Here is a 16,823-nt window from a genome sequence, read left to right on the forward strand (position 1 = left end):
TTACAAATAAATGACTCAGATGAAGGGACTGCAGGTTTGGTTGCTAAATTTGCTGACAGCACAAAGATAGGTAGGAAAGTAAATTGCGAAGAGGACATTAGAAGACCACAAAGGGACATAGGTAGGTTAAATGAGTGGGCAAATATCTGGCAAATAACGTGGTCATTTTTGCAGGAAGAATAAAAAATAAGCTTATTATCCAAATGGTGACAGATTGCAGAGCTCTGAGGTGCAGAGGATCTGGGTGTCCTAGTGAATGGCTGGTCAACAGGGACAGAAAGTAATTAAGAAAACTTATAGAATGTTAGCATTTAATGAAAGGGCAATTGATTACAAAAATAGGAGATTATGCTTCAGGGCATTAGTGAGGCCACATCTGGAGTATTATGTATAGTATTGGTCTCCCTGTTTAAAGAAAGATGTAAATGTGTTAGAAGCAGGTCAGAGAAAGTTTACTAGACTAATAGCAGGAATGGGCGTGTTGTCTTATGATGAACAGTTGGACAGGTTAGGTTTGTATCCAATAGAGTTTAGAAGAGTAGGAAGCAACTGAATCAAAACATTTAAGATCTGAGGGATATTGACAGAGTGGATGTGGAAAGTACGTTTCCTCTCGTTGAAGAATTTAGAACGAAGGATCACTGTTTAAAAATAAGGGGTCACTTAGTTAAGATAGAGGTGAGGAGAAAGAGCATCGGAAGTCTCTGGAACTCTCTTCCTCAAAGGGCAGTGGAAGCAGAGCCTTTGAATATTTTTAAGGCAGAGCTAGGTAGATTCTTGATTAACAAATAGGTGAAAGGGCATTCAAAGGGCATTATCGTGCATAGGCAGGAATGTGGGGTTGAGGTTACAATCGGATCAGCCATGATTTTATTGAATGGCAGAGCAGGCCCAAGGGCTGAGTGGCCTACTCCTGCACTAAATCATATGATTGTATGTTCGTATGTACTAACCTGTAAGTACTTCATGATCCCTTTAAATAGCATTGGTAGGGCAGGACTAGTTCATGTTCTTTAACATCATGTTGAGCTGTGAAAGGCTAAGACAGAGAATGTTTTGAAGCATCCTGTTTGAAAATAGCTGATTAGTATCATAATCTGACTGCCAGTTGTTGGTAGTCACTAGGTGCTCGTTCCAATGGCCATTACCAAGACACCATCTGTTCCCATTGGTGATGTACACATGCATCTTGCACACCATTTTGAAATATTAGGAGATAAGGTAGCCATAAGGTAGCAATTACGACAGACCTGTAATGTATCTCTTCTCAGGGAGACACTGAGGCAATATTGCAGACCCATTCAACTTGCCACCCACTTTCATGCACTTCCTAATGTTAAAACACAGCAATGGCAGGGGCCTAATAAATCATATGGCCAATCTTTCATGGCACTATGGCACTGGGGTGAGCACGGCTGCTTCAAGCACCAGGGACCCACGTTCAATTCTGTCCTTGGGTGACTGACTGTGTGGAGTTTGCACTTTCTTCTCGTGTCTGCGTGGGTTTCCTCCGGGTGCTCCGGTTTCCCCTCACAATCCAAAGATGTGCAGGTCAGGTGGATTTGCCATGCTAAATTTCCCCTTAGTGTCCAAAGGAGGGTAGTCGGGGTTACAGGGCAGTGTGCTCTTTGAGTGAGTCGGTGCAGATTCGATGGGCCGAATGGCCTCCTTCTGCACTGTAGAAATTCTATGATTCAACTGGAAATTGGTGCATGTTATGAGATTTAAAGGGAAAGGTAGAAGGAGAATTTTATTACTAACTGTGAATAAGAACCTCCGTGGGGCAAGGCAGGGATGTCCTATGTCCCCCCTGCTGTTTGCACTCGTGACTGAGCCGTTGGCCATCGCATTAAGACATTCGGGGGTATGGAAAGGAATACTGCAGGCGGGGGGGGAGATAGAGCATAGGCTGTCCTTATATGCCGATGACTTGCTGTGATACGTGTTGGAACCGAGTGTGTCGATAGGGGGAATATTGCAGCTGCTTTGAGTGTTTGGGTCTTTCGCGTGGTTCAAGCTGAATCTAGACAAGAGTGAGTATTTTGTGGTATCTCGGCCAGGTGTGGGGGCAGAGGTGGGGGGCTGCCATTCCGTAGGGCAGGGACTCACTTTGGGTACTTGGGGGTGCAGGTTGCCCGGGAGCGGGGGGAGGGGGGGGGGGGGGGGGGGGCTCCGCAGGTACAACATTTCTAGTTTGGTGGGGAGAGTGAAAGCTGATCTGGCAAGGTGGGATGGCCTCCCTCTGTCACTGGTGGGTCGGGTACAGGTAGTTAAAATGAACGTGTTGCCACGATTTCTGTTGATTTTTCAATGCCTACCGATTTTCCTGCGAAAGGCTTTTTTCAGAGAGATTGAGGGAAAGATTAGTTCGGTCATATGGGGAGGGAAGGTGGCCAGAGTTAGAAAGGTGGTACTACAGAGGGGAAGGCAGCCAGGGGGTTTGGGTCTTCCGAACCTGATGTATTACTACTGGGCAGCGAATGTGGAGAAGGTGCGGAGCTGGGTCAGAGGGGTTGATTCTCAGTGGGTCAGAATGGAGGAGAGTTTGTGTAGGGGGTCAGGATTGAAAGCACTAACAACAGCGCCGCTCCCGATAGCTCCGGGGAAATACTGAGGGAGTCCGGTAATAATAGCTTCATTGAGAATTTGAGGCAGTTTTGCCAACACTTCGGGTTGGGGGCAGGGTCAAGGCAAATGCCGATTTGGGGGAACCACAGATTTGAGCCAGGGAGGTGGGATAGAAATTTTCGGAAATGGGAGAAGGGGATTAAGACACTAAAATATTTATTTCTTAGGAGTTGGTTTGCAGGGTTGATGGAGCTGGAAGTGAAGTATGGGCTGGAGCAGGGGGGAATGTTTAGATACATGCAGGTTCGAGATTTTGCCAGAAAGGAGATCCAGAACTCCCTGGAGGAGCCGGCCTCCATATTTCTGGAGGAGGTGCTGACAACAGGGGGACTGGAGTAGGGGGTAGTGTCAGCGGTCTACAGAGCTATTTTGGAAGAGAAGGCACCACTGGAGGGGATCAAAGCAAAGTGGGAGGAAGAGTTGGAAGAGGGTATGGAGGGGGAGTTCTGGTGTGAGGTGCTCTGGAGAGTGAATGCCTCCACCTTGTGCGCACGGTTGTGTCTGATACAGCTGAATCAGATGTATGGTCCTGTCCATAGCTAGAGGATTACTGGAAGGAGGTTTTTAGGGTAATTTCTAAAATGCTGCACATGAAACTGGACCCGGGCCCCCGGGAGGCCATATTTGGGGTGTCGGACCGGCTAGGGTTGGAAACGGGTGCGGAGGCAGATGTTGTAGCCTTCGCCTCGTTGATCGCCCAAAGACAGATCCTGTTAGGGTGGAGATCAACCTCTCCACCCTGTGCCCTGGCGTGGCGGGGAGATCTGTTGGAATTCTTGACTCTTGAGAAGGTTAAGTTTGAACTGAGGGGAAGGACAGAGGGGTTCTACAATTCATGGGCATCATTCATTATGCTCTTTCAAGAACTGGATAACATCGAACATTAGTTGGGAGGGCTGCGTGGGAGGGCTGGGGGGAAGGGGGCGATGAGTGTTAATGGGGGCTATGGGGGATTCCTGATTCCTTTTTGTCAGGGTGAATGTTTTGGGTTTGGTGGGAGGATGGGATCATTGTTATTGGTATGGGGATTGACATATTTGTTACTGATTATTGTTGGGTGTAAATTTGGGAGAAAATGCAAAAAAGGAGAATAAAGAAATATTTTTTTAAAAACACCATCAGATAACGCCAACCAGCAAGAATAATTTTTAATGTTATTTTTTGTCAGTGCAACCACCTATTGACCCACCTCAACTTCCTGGAAAATGCCCAGATTCAGTGCAATCCAACTCTTGGGTCCCGTTTCACGGTCATTGTTATTCATTTGAAACAGCAAGTAAAAAAAACTGGGCCGCAGCGAGCCTTCATTGCATTCGTTTTGGTGAGTAATTTGCTTGAGGTTAATGTTAAATCACACTTTTTCCTTTTACCTGCCTTGAAAGGGAAAGTGAAGATTGAAAACTTGCCAAATGAATGAATGTCTAACCAGTTAAGCACATGGTCAACGCAAATGTTGAGTATTACAATATTGACATTTTATGGGGTAAATTGAAATTACCGCTAGCAATGAAATGCACCTCACAAACTTCTTGCCGCTCCATCATCCTTCTCTGTCAAATATACACATGAACATGAACATTGGGGGGGGGGGGGGGGGGGGGGGAAGAGCCGTTTCCTGGAATTGGCCCACCTGCCGGCGCAACCGTGAAGCCAGCGGGAATCACTAGTGGGTCCTCAACAAAATAGAGACCAGGCGTGATGACCGTGCCCGGGGTGGTGGGGGGGGGGGGGGAGGGGTAGCACAGAGGCCATTGTAGCCCCTGAATGGTCAGAAACATGGCTATGCAGTGGCACCCTGGCAGTGTTAGGAGTGCTGGGGATTTTCACAGTAACTTCATTTCAGTGTTAAAGTTAGCCTACTTGTGACGCTAATAAAGATTATTATTATTTTGTGATGCTTTAGTTGCATCTCTGGCTCCCAAAAACATAGTTGCCTTTTAAACTAGGATTTTTAGAACATTTCTGCAGCAGTCAGACACACATTATCCCAGGCTTTTAACCCTTCCTGCACCAAATACATATAATATAATATATCTGAAGTGCCTACATCGCTATAGCGTGTGCTTTGATGGTGTAACCTTTTATACCAGTTCTTATATGTATTCCTTTATCCTCAACCAAGAACACCCCTCACTGCCTGCCACCAAACCCATCCCCTGAAGTTTGACAAACTTCCACAAGGCCTTTTATACATATGTGAGAAATATATGAATTACTAGAGCCAGGGTAGGTCTGATCAAGGACAGTAGTGGGAGATTGTGTATGGAGTCTGATGAGATAGGAGAATGAGTACGTTTCTTCAGTATTTATGAATGAGAGGGGCCATATTGTTGGAGAGGACTGTGTGAAACAGACTGGTAAGCTCGAGGAGATACTTGTTATGAAGGAAGATGCATTGGGCATTTTGAAAAACTTGAGGATAGACAAGTCCCCCGGGCCTGACGGTATATATCCAAGGATTCTATGGGAAGCAAGAGATGAAATTGCAGAGACGTTGACAATTATCTTTTTGTCCTCACTGTTAACAGGGGTGGTACCAGGGGATTGTAGAGTGGCGAATGTCATGCCCCTGTTCAAAAAAGGGAATAGGGATAACCCTGGGAATTACAGGCCAGTTAGTCTTACTTCGGTGGAAAGGGTACTGAGGGATCGGATTTCTGAGCATCTGGAAAGACACTGCTTGATTAGGGATAGTCAGCACGGATTTGTGAGGGGTAGGTCTTGTCTCACAAGTCTTATTGAATTCTTTGAGGAGGTGACCAAGCACGTGGATGAAGGCAAAGCAGTGGATGTAGTGCACATGGATTTTAGTAAGGCATTTGATAAGGTTCCCCATGGTGGGCTTATGCAGAAGTAAGGAGGCATGGGATAGTGAGAAATTTGGCCAGTTCGATAAAGAACTGGCTAACCGATAGAAGTCAGAGCGTGGTGGTGGATAGCAATTCAGCCTGGAGCCCAGTTATCAGTGGCGTACCGCAGGGATCAGTTCTGGGTCCTCTGGTGTTTGTGATTTTCATTAATGACTTGGATGAGGAAGTTGAAGGGTGGGTCAGTAAATTTGCAGACGATATGAAGATTGGTGGATAGTGAGGAGGGCTGCTGTCGGCTGCAAAGAGATGTAAATCGCATGCAGAGCTGGGCTGAGAAGTGGCAGGTGGAGTTTAACCCTGAAAAGTGAGAGGTTGTCCATTTTGGAAGGACAAATATGAATGCGGAATACAGGGTTAACGGTAGTGTTCTTGGCAATGTGGAGGAGCAGAGAGATCTTGGGGTCTATGTTCATCGATCTTTGAAAGTTGCTACTCAAGTGGATAGAGCTGTGAAGAAGGCCTATGGTGTGCTCGCGTTCATTAGCAGAGGGATTGAATTTAAGAGCCGTGAGGTGATGATGCAGCTGTACAAAACCTTGGTCAGGCCACATTTGGAGTACTGTGTGCAGTTCCGGTCGACTCATTTTACGAAAGATGTGGAAGCTTTGGAAAAGGTGCAAAGGAGATTTACCAGGATGTTGTCTGGAATGGAGAGTAGGTCTTACGAGGAAAGATTGAGCGTGCTGGGCCTTTTCTCATTTGAATGGAGAAGGATGAGGGTCGACTTGATAGAGGTTTCTAAGATGATCAGGGGAATAGATACAGTAGACAGTCAGACTTCTTCCCCGGGTGGAACAAACCATTACAAGGGGACATAAATTTAAGGTGAATAGTGGAAAATATAGGCGGGATGTCAGAGGTAGGTTCTTTACCCAGAAAGTAGTGGGGGTACGGAGTGCACTGCCTGTGGAAGAAGTTGAGTCGGAAACATTAGGGACCTTCAAGTGGCTATTGAATAGCTACATGGATTACGGTAGAATGATGGGGTGTAGATTATTTTGTTCTTAATCTAGGACTAAAGTTTGGCACAATATCATGGGCCGAAGGACCTGTTCTGTGCTGTATTTTTCTATGTTCTATGTCCTCCACATTTCCTACACCTACTGCTTTCAACCCATCTCTCCGAGAAGCTAGATAAGGATGCCCTTGCCCTTATCCTATCTTTACCTTCCACCACACTACATATTCATCCTCTGCCATCTTCACAACCTCCACATGATGGCACCACCAAACATATGATCCAATTTCCTAATTTCAAAGGGTCTCTTCCTTCGATGACACCCTTACCCACTCTTCAGTTATCACCTTCCCTTCCCAAGGCACCTTTCTATTGAAGCACAGGAGATGCAACATCAACTTATCAACTTCCTCTATCCTCACCACCCAAGGCTCCAAACACTCCTCCAGGTGAAACAGTGATTAATGTGCTCTTTTTTCTATTTTCACTATTCACAATGCGCTCTGCTCTCCAGTGCAGAGACCAAATGTAGGGACCACTATGTGCAGTACCTCCACTCAATCCACAAACCTGACCCTGAACTTCCCTTCAACTCTCATTTTCATCCTCCATCTTGTTCTCATATCAATCTTTCTATTCTTGGCCTCCTGTAATATTCCAGTGAAGCTGGAGGAACAGTATCTCCTCTTTTGATAAGCCTTTCAACATAAAGATCAAATTCAACAATTTCAGGCCTCAATCTCTGCTCCCATTTTGTTTCTATTTTCTTCGCAGGTTTTGATTTTATTCTTTTTATCCCCTATTGTTCTGCTTTCAGATGACAGCTCTTTATCATCCTGCCATTCACATCATTTACAGCATTTTCTGTTTTGATTTCCAAAGTCCAGCATCTGCAGCATTTTGCGTTTGTGCAGTTACGACCGTCTATACAACATGTTTTATTTATTTAGTATCTGTGAATTAGCACGTTCTTAGCAGTTGCTTTGTTCGCTGAAAATACGGGTCAAAAACCTAATGGCTGCCCAAGTGATCCATTTAAAAAGGACTGATCTCAGTAAGTCTTAGTAGATTGCAAAATGCAATTATTTTTCCTTTTCACACTTGAATGAAAATATATCTTTATTTTGTTTTTGCAGGTGCTTCATTAGTAAGCATAGACAATGCTGCAGAAAGCTCCTTTTTACTTCATACGACAGAAATCATGGCTGACAAAGCACCATCTTTCTGGATAGGAATGTACAAAAATATTGAAGGTAAAAAAATCTTCTAATCAAACACTTGCTCCTTTGAGCCAAAGTTATCGTTTCCAGAACTAACTGTGAAAGAGTCATCTGGAAGTGTAACATGTTGATCAAGTGCCTCCTGTGCTAAATCTTATTCTAATGTCTAATCATAGAATTATAGGATAGCACAGCAAAGGAGCCCACTCAGCCCATTGTGCTTGTGCTAATTTTATGAAAGAACTCTACATTAGCTATTTCCCCATAACCCAGTATTTATTTTCCTTTTAAAGCATTCCTTTTGCAAATTATTATCGAATCTTCTTCCACCAGCTTTATAAATGTATTAAAGGGAACATTGGGCTTTTAAAGGTGTGCGGGGCACCCTGTTTCCCCCCCGCCCCCCGCCCCACCCCCCCCCCCCCCACACACACCAACAAGCCCCCCACCCCCTGCAAATGTCAAAAGGTAGCCCACCTCGGTTTGCCCACTGCACCCCACAATCATTAAACACTAACAACCACTATGCCATCAATTGGCTTCAGGTAAACCTTCCATAACCACCTGAGGAGGACAGTCCACCTCTGAGAGCTGCCACCAATCAAATGGGCAACAGCTCCCTAGTCCCAATAGCACAATTGGGAGCGAAGCCACTGTCGCACTGCATCCATCCCCATCGGTAATTGCTGATGGAGTTAGATGCAAAGATATATAGGGAAGGCATTGTGGCTGGGGGGGGGGGGGGAAGAGGGGTGTTGGTCTTACCGGGGCCAGAAGGCTAGAAGCGCCTGGCAAGGCTGATGAGTGGATGTGGCTAACTGTACGGGGGGGAGTTAGGTCAAACATGACCCCCACCCCTCCCCTCCCGCCCCCTCCCTTTGGACGGTCACCGACCCAAGCAGTGAAAGCTGCTTGGCTACAGAACAATGTGAGTCTCTTGTGTCGGGTTAAATCCTACTAATTGGCTACTTGAAGCCCTCAATTGGGTAATTGGTAGGTGAGAGACCCGTTGCCTCCTCCACTGCTAGTAACATTTTGATGGGGTGGGAGTGCATGGCTAGGTGCTGTGAATGCCACCCAGGGTATGATGCTCTATTTTACCTCTCCGCCACCTCTCCTTTGCCTGCCAATCCAGATTTCTTATCGCCTGGGGGAACTGGATATATTTTTATAAAGCTAAATCTGAACGGCTGTACCAAGTGTACAGTTAAATATTTATCACTGCTTGCTAGTTACACGTTTCCCCACAGTTGAGTACTCAATTGGATCCCAATCAGATTAAAATCCTAACCAGTGTCTAGCTCAAACCCTTTCTGTTAAAATTAGGCAATTTATGACAAGCCTGTTCAGGGTGTGAGGAGGAGTAGACTCTCATTCACATTATGCCAAATTAAAACCACTGTTGGTGGAATACTGGAGGCCCACTTGTTTCAGTGGGTAGTCTTCTTGCTACTGAATTAGAAGTTGTGGGTTTAAACTCCAATCTAGCATTCCAGCTTCTAAGTGTGGTATTGAAGGAATGTTACATTGTTGGAGCTCATGTCCTCTGAATGATATTGAAACAAGGCTCAGTTCTGCTGGTTCAGACTGATGTTAAAAACCTCATGGTACAGTAGAAAGGAAGAGCTGGAGTTTTCCCAGTGTTGTGCCTGAAAATGATCCCCAAGTTAACACTTCAAATGACCAAAACGTTTTACTAAGGTTGGTTATACCTTACGCTGTCCCTTAAGCAGACACTTCATTCTGCAGGAAATAGTCCAAAGTGATTCGTCGCTAATTTTTCAGCCAAATAATTCAGTTCATTCAGTTATGGGCAGCACGGTAGCACAGTGGTTAGCACAGTTGCATCACCGCTCCAGGGTCCCAGGTTCAATTCCCGGCTGGATGACTGTCTGTGCGGAGTCTGCATGTTTTCCCAGTGTCTGCGTGGGTTTCCTCCGGGTGCTCCAGTTTCCTCCCACAGCCCAAAGATGTGCGGGTTAGGTGAATTGGCCATGCTAAATTGCCCTTAGTATCCAAAACGGCTATGTGTGGGTTACTGGGTTACAGGGATAGGGTAGATATGTGGGCTTGAGTAGGGTGCTCTTTGTATGGGCCGGTGCAGACTTGATGGGCCAAAAGGCCTCCTTCCGCACTGTAAATTCTATGAACTATCCCAGAACTGAATTTCACATTGTGGGCTACCATGGAGATCCCTTCCTCTAGTCCAAGCTGGGCAAATCTTCCAACTTTGTTTAAACCCTCATGACCGTGGTCACTTCAATCCGAGCACAAACTCCCACCTGTATTTTGCATGGTGAACAATAATAGCCTCGCTGCTGTCATCGGTCTGCTTTTTCTCTCTCAGAATCAGTTTCAGTGATTACCTTTTTAGGAAGTCCTGTAACCTGATCCTACAATTTTCTCGTCCTTCTCAAATCCCATCTCTATGGCATGTGAATCACTCAGGCTTTGAATCCATGTAGAAATGCTAATCAGCTAAGCTTTAGATCCCCAACTTCATTCTATCTTTGAATTAAATAGACAGTTTAAAGTACAACTGTGTAATAAACCTTAAATTCCTTGGGACTTGGAAAACAGGAATTCTGCGGCTGGTGGCAGGATTCGCTGGTGCCACCATCAGCGCACCTCAGCCTACGGATTTCCCGGCAGAGTGGGGTGGCTGCAATGGGAAATTCCATTGAAATTGGAGGGAGCAAAGAATGCCCCCAGCAGCGAACACCGTGCCGTCTCCCGCTGCCAAGAATCATGCAGTTGAGAGGCTGGGGAATGCTGCCCCAGAAGTCTGTTGACCATTAGCAAAGCCACTCTGTGTCATTGCTTATAAGCGTGGATATCTTTCACCTTCTTCCCAGTAAAACAAACTGGGCCCCAATTTAATTTATAATGACCAAGCCAACCAGGATTCAGCAGAATTCAGAACACGTCACAAGACCCCCTTCATTCCTTCTTCACCTAAAGATACAGTCCTAACATTAAAAAAACGCCTTATTAAACCTTGCATTTGTAACGCTCTCTTTCCTCTTTAAAATGTTCCTGAAAACCTACCTCAATCACGTTGATCAATAGTTCTTTATGTGGCTTGGTGCTAAATTGTGTTGAAAATGCTCCTGTAAAATGATTTGCATTGAAAGGTGCTATATAAATGCAGATTATTGCATTTTTCTGCTAAACTTAAATGGCATCTACACAGCATAAAGTCTGGACATTGGATTGACAATTACTATTTGGTCTCTCATTTCAGGGGCGTGGTTATGGCTGGATAACAATGTGGTAGATTTTGTACATTGGAATAAAGGAGAACCTTCAAGTCAGAAAAATGAAAACTGTGTTGAGATTTACTCACATTCTGGTTACTGGAACAATGTTCCATGTACAGCCTATAAAGCATTCATTTGCAAAATGCCGAAAAGTAAGTTAAATGGTATTGTCCTTTCCCAGAGCAAATATTCCTTCATGCAGGGTTGTCTGAAAATTAACCAGTATTTCTTCTTTACAGTTGTTGAACTCACTGAGGCACCTTCACGGCTTGAAGGTAAGAACTATTTGCAACGAATTAATTATTGCTATCCCTGCTTTATAAATTTCTATTCACTCTGATAAGCTCCTTGATGTTCCACAGCAACCTACTGCCAGGAAAGTAGGATGGATGAAGTTAGAAACTTCTTTATGATCATTCTGAACAATTTGAACAACAAAACTGACAGTATAGTGCAGAAAATAGAGAATACCAGTGTTTGGTTCTGGCCAAGATAAGAATGTAAGAACATAAGAACTAGGAGCAGGAGTAGGCCATCTGGCCCCTCGGGCCTGCTCCGCCACTCAATGAGACCATGGCTGATCTTTTGTGGACTCAGCTCTACTTTGCTGCCCAAACACTATCACCCTTTATTCCTTTACTCTTCAAAAAACTATCTTTATCTTGAAAAGAGCCTCAATTGCTTCACTAGGCAAGGAATTCCATAGATTCACAACCCTTTTGGGTGGAGAAGTTCCTCCTAAGCTCAGTCGTAAATCTACTTCCCCTTATTTTGTGGCTATGCCCCCTTGTTCTGCATTCACCCGCCAGTGGAAACAACCTCCCGCATCTCTTCTATTTATTCCCTTCATAATTTTATATCACTGTTTCTATAAGATCCCCCCCCCCCCCCCCCCCCCCGCATCCTTCTAAATTCCAACGAGTACAGTCCCAGTCTACTCAACCTCTCCTCGTATTCCAACCCCCTCAACTCTGGGATTAACCTAGTGAATCTCCTCTGCACACCCTCCAACACCAGTATGTCCTTTCTCAGGTAAGGGTACGTTGGTCTTGTATCTAACAGTCCGTGGAAATCTCCTTGGGGACAAAATGGCACCGAACATAGCTAATTTTAGTGCCACTGAGCAGGGTCATTTGCAGTGTCCCTCATTGTTCAGATCCCAGTCTCAGCTGCTTTGATAACTAAAAGCATCTCCCAATATAAGGAACGGAATAGCAAATGGAAAGTTACATGATTGGCACCTGACATCATTGGGTGGTGGCCTTGAAATAGACCTTATTCACACATCTCTTGGCAGAAAAGATGTCACGTCACGTGGAAAAAGGGCTAAAATAACAAATAACATGGGGAAGTCATCAAAGTTATGCTATCAAAATGTCAAAAGCAGAAAATGAAAAAGAAACAAACCCTGTGAACAACGATAAATGAGTGATGAGCAGGAATTAAACTCTTACCATTTGGCAACAGCGTGAGGTGTGGGGCAATAAACGGTTGTTCTTTTAAAACTTGGATGTTTCTGTCTCTTTAGCTCTTTGACAATGAATGAAAGGTTATAGTAATGTTAAATTATTCACCAGTGAGCAGATTATTGCTGAAGTACTGCTTTATAACACTGTCAACAACGCATTCCATCAATTTGCTAATGTTTGAGAGTAGACCGATAAGGTGGCAATTAGCAGGATTTGATCGGTCCTCTTTTGTGTGGATAGGATGTGCCCGGGTACATGCTTCGCATTGTCAGAGATGCAGTGCTGTAAGGTCTTCACTCAGGGTATCGTTGGGTCCACAACCTTTCCTGTATCCCCCATCTTCAGCCATTTCCTAATATCACATGGAGCAAGTTGAATTGTCGAAGACTGGCATCTGTGAGGAGGCTGATGGTTGTAAATGCTTCAGTCTTTTCTTTCACATTGACCCGTTAGGCTCCCCAGTCATTGAGGATGGGGTTATCCAACTCCTGTTAGTTATTTAGTTGTCCACCACCATTCAGCTGAGGAGGGAAGGTAGGTGATAATCAGCAAGAGGTTTCCTTGTGCATGTTTGACCCGATGTTCTCGGCCTCCATGTTGGCTAGGGCCAATGTTGAAGACCATTCTCTCCTGAACTGCATGACCACATCAGGTGGAGTCTTTTTTCCCAGTGGGACAGGACAGACCTCAGGTTGGTGATGGTGGTGTGTGTGACATTGTATGTAAGATATAATTCAGTAAGCATGACTATGTCAGACTGTTGCATGGCTAGTCTGTGGAACAGCTGTCCCAATTTTGGCTCAAGGTTCCGGATATTAAGGAAGCGGATTGACTAAACAGGCTGTGCCTTTGGCATTTCCAGCCTTTAAGTCAATGCCAGGGGGTCCATGTGATTTTATTCTTTTTCAACTTTTCTGCAGTGGTTTTAAATAGTCATGGGCAGCACGGTGGCACAGTGATTTACACTGCTGCCTCAGCATGCCGGGTGCAATTCTCCCCATGTCTGCTTGGGCTTCCTCCAGATGCTCTGGAGGAAGCCCACCTGTCCAAAGATGTAGTTAGGTGGATTGGCTATGCTAGACTGTCCCTTAGCGGACAAAAGGTTAGGTGGGGTTACAGGGACAGGATGGGGGTGTGGGCCAAGGTGGGTGCTCTTTCGAAGTGTTGATGCAGTTTTGATGGGTCGAATAGCCTCTTTCTGCACTGTAGGGATTCTATGATAACTGACAGCAATAATGTGGCTTGCTAGGCCATTTCAGAGGGCAGTTCAGTCAATCACATTGGATTAACATTTAGACCAATCAACAGTTTTATGGTCTAAGACTAGTTTTCAATTCCATCTTTATTTATTCATTGAATTTAAATTCCTCCAACTGCCACACTGGGATTTAAACACCTCCAGACCACTCGTCCACTAATATTATCACTATCTACTATTCTCTTAAATGAACAGACCAAGTGTAAAGTATTCAGGTTTTCTGACAATACAAAACTAAGTATAAAACTAAATTCTTAGGAGGGCACAGCATGGGTGCAAGCAGGTGAAGGTGTGTTAAAAATAAGATTCTGGATAAAGATTGGATCCAGATTGATTATAATGTAGAAAGTGTGAAATTACCCACTTTGCGAGGAAGAATGAAAGAGCAGAATATATTTAAATGATAAACTGCTGGTTTTCAAAGAGATTTGGAGGTCCATGTACATAGATTACAGAAATTTAGCAAGCAAATATAACCGGCAAATGTGATATGTTAGAATTTATTTTAGGGATGTTGGAATATGACAAAGGAAGTTTTCCTGCAATTATACAGAGGATTTGTGAGACCTCATCTGGAGTTCTGTATGCAGTTTTAGTTACTTACCCAAGGATGGATATACTTGCCAAGATGTGCAATGAATGTTCATTAGATTGATTCCAGGAGCAGGGTTGTTCTATGAGGATTGGTCAACACTGAGCATGACAGGGCGGATGCTGAGAGTTGATTCCTCTGGCTTCAGCATCTGGAACTGATCATACTCTTAAGAGAAAGGCTGCGAGATGAGAAACTTCTTTCAGTGGGCTATACGTCTTTGGAATTCTGTAGCTTAGAGGGTTGTGAGTTCTGAGTCACTGAGTTTATCAGAAACTGAGTTGAATCAAGGGATATTGGGATCAGGCAGGAAATTGGGAGATCGTGTAAAAGTTCAGTCTTGATCTTGCTGAATGGCAGAGCAGACTTCAGAGGCAATGTGGTGCACGTTGTTCCTTTCTCCAGAGTTGCTGCCTAACCCGACGAGTAGTTCGCACATTTTATAGCTGACCCAGACAGGGCTGGCAAAATGGCCTCCTCCTGCGGATTATTGGCCGGAGTTTTACAGCCCCGCCTGCCACCGGGATCGTCGAGTCCCGCTGATAGTCAATGGATTTCTGCTGGCCTGCTGCCTCTCCCCCACAACCGGCCCCAGCCACAGCAGGGCCAGAAAACCCTGGCCATTATCTTTGCGACATTGATTTAGAAAGTTCATTGTGGGTTTTTATTTCTTCTTTTTTCAGTTTTGCAGCCGAAAGAGACCCCATCGCACAGCATGACAGGGATTGTGGTGGCGCTGGTTATTGTCTTTGCTGCAGGTGCACTTCTTGCCGGCTATCTCATTCTGAAGCACAGGAGGAAGCCAACAGAGCTGGACACAAATTTTGACAACACTCTTTATTTCAACAGAGCGACCACAGCTGCACCCTGTGATATGAAATCTCTTGTGCCAAACATAGAACAGAATGAACATGCTTTAATGTAATTTGTGAAAAAGGTGTTTAAAATATTTTGATCTACTATGAACTGTATGCAGTTAGACTGCAATTCAGCTTTAGCGACATGAGTATTTGGCTAAAGCATGCTTTTGCTGCAATGTTTTGCACTGAACTCTATAATTATTCTACTGTGTTACTGTTTTTTTATAAAATATATATATATTGATTACTTTTGTTTTTATCTTCCTGGTATAAGCTTTTGAATTATTATGTTTCGTACTTTATTATTTTTACTATCACAATTATTATACTTAATTTCTTGTGTAAATATGAAAGAGGTGACACCTTGCGGTGTTGTGAGAAGGAAAGCACTGGTATTGATTCTTTAGCTGCTTTTACAACTGCTCAAGTGCTTATTGTAATTATCTGGTTCCAGTGAGGAAAACATGCAAAAAGCACATCTTATGAGAAGCAGAAGCAAAAACCATAACATCATATAAAAAAGCTTTACAAAGTCCACTGTCATCAGGTTATTTAGTTTTAAAATCAAACATGCAAGTGTGGAACAGATTAAATAATACCTTGTGAATTTGAAAAAAACCCCAACAAATTGCATTCTTCAACCAATTTTGGGTCATTATTAATAAGTGACATATGATCCAGCTTAATCAGTTCATTTAAAGTGTACACACTGGTGAACACTCAGGTAGCTTTTATATTGTTCCCCATCTAAGTTTATTGCAAGAATAAGCGGCCATTTTCTGTATCATGGGGAGCTGAGTGCAAAGCCATCAGAAACTGGAATGTACCATTAATAAACGATGAAATGTGAAAAAAGAAAATCATATTCTAACACAGCATCATTATTTTTTCCTGAATATATGAAATATGTTAACTGTGTTGCAGAATTTCTGGCACGGTAAAGACAAAATGTATTTGAAAAATACCATTATCATTTCTCTGGCCTGTAAATTAATAAGGAATGAATTGTATCCAGATTGCTTTAATTACAAGTAAGGCACTCAATAAAATGTGTTACCTGTAGACAGCACGGGTGCGTAAAATTTCTTTAATGTTTGTGTATTACTTATACTTCAGGAATCATGCAATCTGTTCATGAGTATATGCCTCGGAAACCGGCAGTTTACTGTTAAGAAGCTAAGCACCTGGCATTATATGGTGGATTCATTTTGTTCAGAAAGACAGACTGTGATACTGTACAGAATAATCATAGAATCTTCACAGTGCAGGAGGACATTCGGCCCATTGAGTCTGCAGCGAAGCTCCAAAAGAGGACCCACCCAGATCCACTCCTCCATTCCCCCCACCCCATCCTCATAACCTAACCTACGCTAAGGCGCAATTTAGCGTGTCCAATCCACCTAACTCGCACAACTTTGGACTGTGGGACGAAACCAGAGCATCTGGAGGAAACCCATGCAGACACGGGAAGAATGTGCAAACTCCACACAGACAGTCATCCAAGGCAAGAATTGAACGCAGGTCCCTGTCATTGTAAGGCACTGTGCCTCTATGATCCCAAATAGTTCAACCAAATATTGTGAAGACTTTTTTGGGCAGTGTGGGAAACAAAAAGGATGTCAGTCACATAGTTCATAATACTTCCAAGTCTTACTTCATCTTTAACTTTTGAAGTTGTGCCCTGTACACCCAGGTCTAAGTAATAAAT

General features: G+C 44.0%; 1 protein-coding gene and 1 long non-coding RNA gene across 3 annotated transcripts in view; one reads left to right on the forward strand and one right to left on the reverse strand.

Moving 5' to 3' along the window:
- Positions 1-16,197, forward strand: part of mrc1a (mannose receptor, C type 1a) — a 213,876-nt gene extending 197,679 nt beyond the window's left edge. The window contains exons 26-30 of the mRNA XM_038798045.1: positions 3,797-3,949; positions 7,593-7,709; positions 10,921-11,088; positions 11,176-11,211; positions 14,939-16,197. Coding sequence (XP_038653973.1) covers positions 3,797-3,949; positions 7,593-7,709; positions 10,921-11,088; positions 11,176-11,211; positions 14,939-15,180 — 716 coding nt within the window. The 3' untranslated portion in view covers positions 15,181-16,197. The remainder of the gene's footprint in view (positions 1-3,796; positions 3,950-7,592; positions 7,710-10,920; positions 11,089-11,175; positions 11,212-14,938) is intronic.
- LOC119966422 overlaps positions 1-16,823 on the reverse strand; it is a 51,695-nt gene that overhangs the window by 3,532 nt on the left and 31,340 nt on the right. For both annotated transcript variants that reach the window (XR_005460760.1, XR_005460759.1), the window contains exons 2-3: positions 3,818-4,002; positions 954-1,039 (exon numbers count right to left, since the gene is read on the reverse strand). This is a non-coding gene — a long non-coding RNA (uncharacterized LOC119966422). The remainder of the gene's footprint in view (positions 1-953; positions 1,040-3,817; positions 4,003-16,823) is intronic.

This window comes from Scyliorhinus canicula, chromosome 5 (genome assembly GCF_902713615.1).
Source record: "Scyliorhinus canicula chromosome 5, sScyCan1.1, whole genome shotgun sequence".
Lineage (NCBI taxonomy): Eukaryota > Metazoa > Chordata > Chondrichthyes > Carcharhiniformes > Scyliorhinidae > Scyliorhinus > Scyliorhinus canicula.